Below are 5,253 nucleotides of genomic sequence, written 5' to 3'. Positions count from 1 at the left end.
TATTGGAGGTGTTCTATGATGGAGTGAGCTATGAGTTTCGAAACATCTTTGATTCTTCGAGTAATGGAGACTTCATGACTCAAACCACACCTGGTGCGTTCGAGCTGATTGAGAACATGGCTTCAAGTTCACTAAACAAGAACAAGGAGCATGACCGCTCGAAGAGTGTGAACAGCATAAATGATCTCGCTGCAAAGGTGGACCAACTTCTTAAGGAAAACCAAAGCAAAGTGTTCATAATGGAAGAAGCAGCTCCTGAGAAGAGTGTCGGTGACCTGGCGTTTGATGCTAAAATATCAGGAGACGATCAGCAAGAGGTGAGCTACGTGAATGGGCAAGGATGGCAGCTCAAAAACTACCACCAAAACCCTAATGTGAGGAACAACCCACAACTTTTCTGGCGTAAGTAAGACAAACCAGCTGATCCTGCACAGAGTAACCAAGGTCAGTATGCCGGGTATCAAAAGAACTACCAACCTCGGACTTATGTTCTAAGCCAACCACAGAACAATCCACCTCAGATGCAGAAACTCCAGAACACTCAGCCAACTACCTCCGCTCCTGTCGCTGTTCCGCAAGATGAGACAAAAGCTATGTTGCAGCGGCTGCTCCAAGGACAACAGCTCCAAGGGAAGGATCTAAACCAGGTTACTACCGAAATCAATACCAGAATGAACCATATGTTCAGCGATTTGAGCACCAAATACGACAATGTCGCGAGTCATATGAGACAGATGGACATTCAGATTGCTCAGACTGCTTAGAGCGTCAAGAGGCAACAAGGTACTCTACCTAGGAAAACCGACAAAAACCCTAAAGAGTGCAATGCGGTTGAGATGAGAAGTGGAAAGCAACTGTCTGAGCCGGTAAAGAAGAGGTTCACTGCGGCTGAGAAGGGGAAACAGAAAGTGTCTGAACAACCACCAGCTGATACCCCGGCAGCTGAGAAGGAGAGGGAACCAACAGTTGGAACCAATTCGCCAGGACCAGAACAACCAGCTGAGGCTGTCCGCCCGATCCCAGAGCCTGTTCATGCTCGCGAATACACTCCTAAAGTCCCTTACCCTGTTCCAGCAAAGGCTACTCGTAAGGACCGAGAGGAGATGAAGTGCAGAAAGATGTTGGAGGACCTAACCGTACGAATCCCCTTGATGGATGCGATCCAGATGATGCCCTCCATGCGCAGCTTTATGAAGGGATTGATCTCAGGAAAAATATCGGAGGACAGCGAATTCATGACTGTCTCTAAGGAGTGCAGCGCCGTGCTTCAGAACAAGCAGATAAAGAAGCGAGGAGACCCTGGCAAGTTCGTCCTCTCTATCCAGATTGGGAAGACAGTTTTCTCATGCTCCTTGGTTAATCTGGGATCCAGCGTAAACCTCATGCCCTACTCTGTAGCACGACGTCAGGGATATACGCATTTCAAACCAACTAAGATGTCCTTGATGTTCGTGGATAGATCAATTAAGTCCTCGGTTGGTATTCAAGAGGATCTCCAAGTAAAAGTCGGGAACACCTCTGTTCCAGCAGACTTCGTAGTTATAGAGCTGGAAGAGGAATCCAAAGATCCTCTCATCTTAGGAAGACCGTTCCTATGTACTGTTGGAGCCATCATTGATGTGCGGCAAGGGAAAATTGATCTCAATCTGGGGGACATAGTCATGCAGTTCGAGATGGATGAGCTGCTGAAGAAGCCGATGCTGGATGGACAGACCTTCGAGGTGGATGAAGGGATTGATCCGCTGCAACCTCGCGACGGGATGATAGAGGAGATTCTTACAGAAGATCCACTTAAGCTTGCAGTAGTAAGAGCTGAGGCCGAGCAGAGTATCGAGAACATTGACGCAGACGGGTATGATAAGATGCTTGACTCCGTAAGGAGTATGGGACGAATGGTGGCGAGTCTAAGTCTGGGGGAAGAAAGCAACAAGGACGAGAACACTCCAACTGGAGCGACCCCTTTACCAAACTCGCCTGTTCCGCCAAACCTACCTGATAATCCCTGGAGCGAGTTGAAGGCTCCCAAGGTTGAGCTAAAACCCCTTCCCAAGGGGCTCAGGTACGCTTTCTTAGGTCCGAATTCCACTTACCCAGTCATTGTGAACGCTTAACTCAATAATGTGGAAACTTCATTGCTTTTGTGTGAGCTTAGGAAGTATCGTAAGGCATTAGGATATTCACTAGCTGACATACCTGGCATCTCACCTGATTTATGCATGCATAGAATACACCTAGAAGATGAATCAATGACTTCTGTTGAACATCAGAGGAGGTTAAACCTGAATCTAAAAGATGTTGTTAAGAAAGATATAATGAAACTTCTTGAAGCGGGTGTGATCTATGCCATATCTGATAGTAAGTGGGTTAGCCTTGTTCATGTAGTACCTAAGAAAGGTGGGATCACAGTTATCACAAATGAAAAGAATGAATTGATCCCTACTAGAAGAGTGACAGGACATCGCATGTGCATTGATTTCAGAAAATTAAATGCAGCCACAAGAAAGGATCACTTTCCACTTCCCTTCATTGATCAAATGCTTGAGAGATTGGCTAACCACCCATATTACTGCTTTTTAGATGGTTATTCAGGTTTCTTCCACATCTCTATCCATACTGATGATCAGGAGAAGACGACGTTCACATGCCCATACGGAACATACGCATACAGGAGAATGCCATTCGGCCTGTGCAATGCGCCAGCAACATTTCAGCGCTGCATGTTGTAGATCTTTACTGACCTGATTGAAGACATTATGGAGGTTTTCATGGACGATTTCAGTGTCTATGGAAGCTCCTTTAGTGTCTGTTTTTCAAACTTGTGCAGGGTACTCAAAAGGTGTGAGAAGAAACATCTGGTGCTCAATTGGTAGAAGTGCCACTTCATGGTCAGAGATGGGATTGTTATAGGGAATAAGATCTCCGAGAAAGGCATTGAGGTAGATAAGGCAAAGGTCGAGGTGATGATGAGCTTGCAGCCACCAACAACTGTGAAAGCTATCAGAAGCTTCTTGGGTCACGCAGGGTTTTACAGGAGGTTCATCCAGGATTTCTCAAAAATAGCGAGACCACTCACCAGACTGCTCTGCAAGGAGATCAAGTTTGATTTCGACAGCGAGTGCTTAGCTGTGTTCCATACGATCAAAAGAGCTCTAGTCAGCGCACCTGTTGTACAACCGCCAGACTGGGATCTCCCTTTTGAGATCATGACTGATGCTAGCGATTTTGCAGTTGGAGCAGTCCTTGGGCAGCGCAAGGATAAGAAACTTCATGTGATCTATTACGCAAGCAAAACCATGGATGAAGCTCAATGCAGATACGCTACGACTGAGAAGGAACTCCTGGCTATTGTTTTTGCATTCGAGAAGTTCAGATCCTACCTGGTGGGATCAAAGGTGATTGTGCACACAGACCATGCTGCTCTTAAGTACTTGCTCACAAAGAAGGATGCAAAACCGAGGTTGTTGAGGTGGATTCTTCTTCTCCAAGAATTTGATCTCGAGATAAAAGACAAAAAGGGAGTCGAGAATGGGGTTGCAGACCACTTGTCCAGAATGAGGATTGATGACGACACAACTCTTGATGAAGAACACACAGTGGAACACGTCAACGCGATTGGTCTGCGCTTCGCGGAACAACCCCTGAGCATAACATCCAATTGTTCTCGCGTACCGGAACAACCAGTAGCTGCGATCCAAAAGCAGTACTCTCACCTCCCCTGGTTTGCTGAGATTGCGAACTTCCTAGCTGCTGAAAAGGAACCACATAAGTTCACTGGAAACGAGAAGAGGAAATTCTTAAGAGAGGCGAGACAATATGTTTGGGATGAATCGTACTTGTACAAACATTGCAAGGATGGCATATTCAGAAGGTGTGTTCCAGAGGCAGATATTCCAGGGATTCTACATCATTTCCATGGTTCCTCTTATGCAGGGCACTTCGCCAAATTCAAAACGGTTTCCAAAATCATCCAAGCAGGTTTCTGGTGGCCAACTATGTTCAGAGATGCTCACGCCTACATAGCTCGATGTGATGCATGCCAACGACTTGGGAACATCGGCAAAAAGAATAAAATGCCTCAAAATTACATTTTAGAAGTTGAGGTGTTCGACTGTTGGGGAGTCGATTTCATGGGACCATTCCCTCCGTCCTTCAAGAACGAGTACATCCTGGTCGCCGTTGACTATGTCTCCAAGTGGGTAGAAGCAGTGGCGAGTCCCACTAATGATGCAAAAGTGGTGACTAAGATGTTCAGCTCCATCATCTTTCTGAGATTTGGGGTGCCTAGAGTGGTCATTAGCGATGGCGGAACACACTTCATCAACAAGGCATTTCAGGGCCTGTTGAAGAAGAATGGGGTGAAACACAAGGTGGCTATCACTTATCGTCCCCAGACGAGTGGTCAGGTTCAAGTTTCCAACAGGGAGTTCAAGAACATTCTCCAGAAAACTGTCAATACCTCGCGCAAGGACTGGTCGCTTAAGCTGGACGATGCTCTCTGGGCCTACAGAACAGCCTACAAAACGCCGCTAGGGACCACCCCCTATCACCTAGTCTACGGTAAGGCTTGTCATCTTCCTGTCGAGCTCAAATACAAGGCTGCATGGGCGGTCAAGTTACTGAATTTTGACATCAAGCTAGCAACTGAGAAGCGCATGATCCAAGTCCATGAGCTGGAAGAGATAAGGCACCTTGCCTATGAGAGTTCCAAAATTTATAAGGAGAAGACCAAAACCTACCATGACAAGTGAATCATTGCCAGACGTTACGAACCAAACGATAAGGTCTTGCTCTTCAACTCCAGACTTAGGCTGTTCCCAGGAAAGCTGAAATCTAGATGGTCCGGACCCTTCACCATTAAGGAAATCCGACCTGACGGAGCTGTTGTGTTGCTGGACAGAAAGGGAGACGAGTTCGTCGTCAATGGTCAGCGCATCAAGCATTACCTTGCTGACTCCACTATCGCAGAGGGTGAAGAAATTCCCCTAAGCGATCCCCCATCAGCCTGACCGGCTGAGCCAAGTGAAGCTAATGACTTTAACTAAGCGCTTGGTGTGAGGCAACCCACTGGTGAGTGTATATATTGTTTTCTATAGTCTATTATATTTATTTTCAGATTTAGTTTGAAGGTCAAAAACAAGAAAAACCGAACACTTCAGTCAGAACAACCGAAGGACTGTTTTCCTAGTGGAACAACCCATCGCCTGTTCCAGGTAAGTGTCTCGGACCAAAAAAAAAAAAAAAAAATAATAATAA

The 5,253-nt window shown here is 46.3% G+C and overlaps 1 protein-coding gene across 1 annotated transcript; it reads left to right on the top strand.

Moving 5' to 3' along the window:
• The first annotated feature begins 836 nt into the window (after positions 1-836).
• LOC106384722 lies at positions 837-2,111 on the top strand. The gene has a single exon (XM_013824642.1). It carries the CDS (start codon positions 837-839, stop codon positions 2,109-2,111), a length of 1,275 nt encoding a protein of 424 aa, XP_013680096.1.
• Positions 2,112-5,253: the final 3,142 nt, after the last annotated feature.

The sequence above is a fragment of the Brassica napus genome, chromosome C2 (genome assembly GCF_020379485.1).
Source record: "Brassica napus cultivar Da-Ae chromosome C2, Da-Ae, whole genome shotgun sequence".
Lineage (NCBI taxonomy): Eukaryota > Viridiplantae > Streptophyta > Magnoliopsida > Brassicales > Brassicaceae > Brassica > Brassica napus.
The sequence above is the reverse complement of the archived record's forward strand: the minus strand, read 5'-3'. Positions and strand labels throughout refer to the sequence as shown.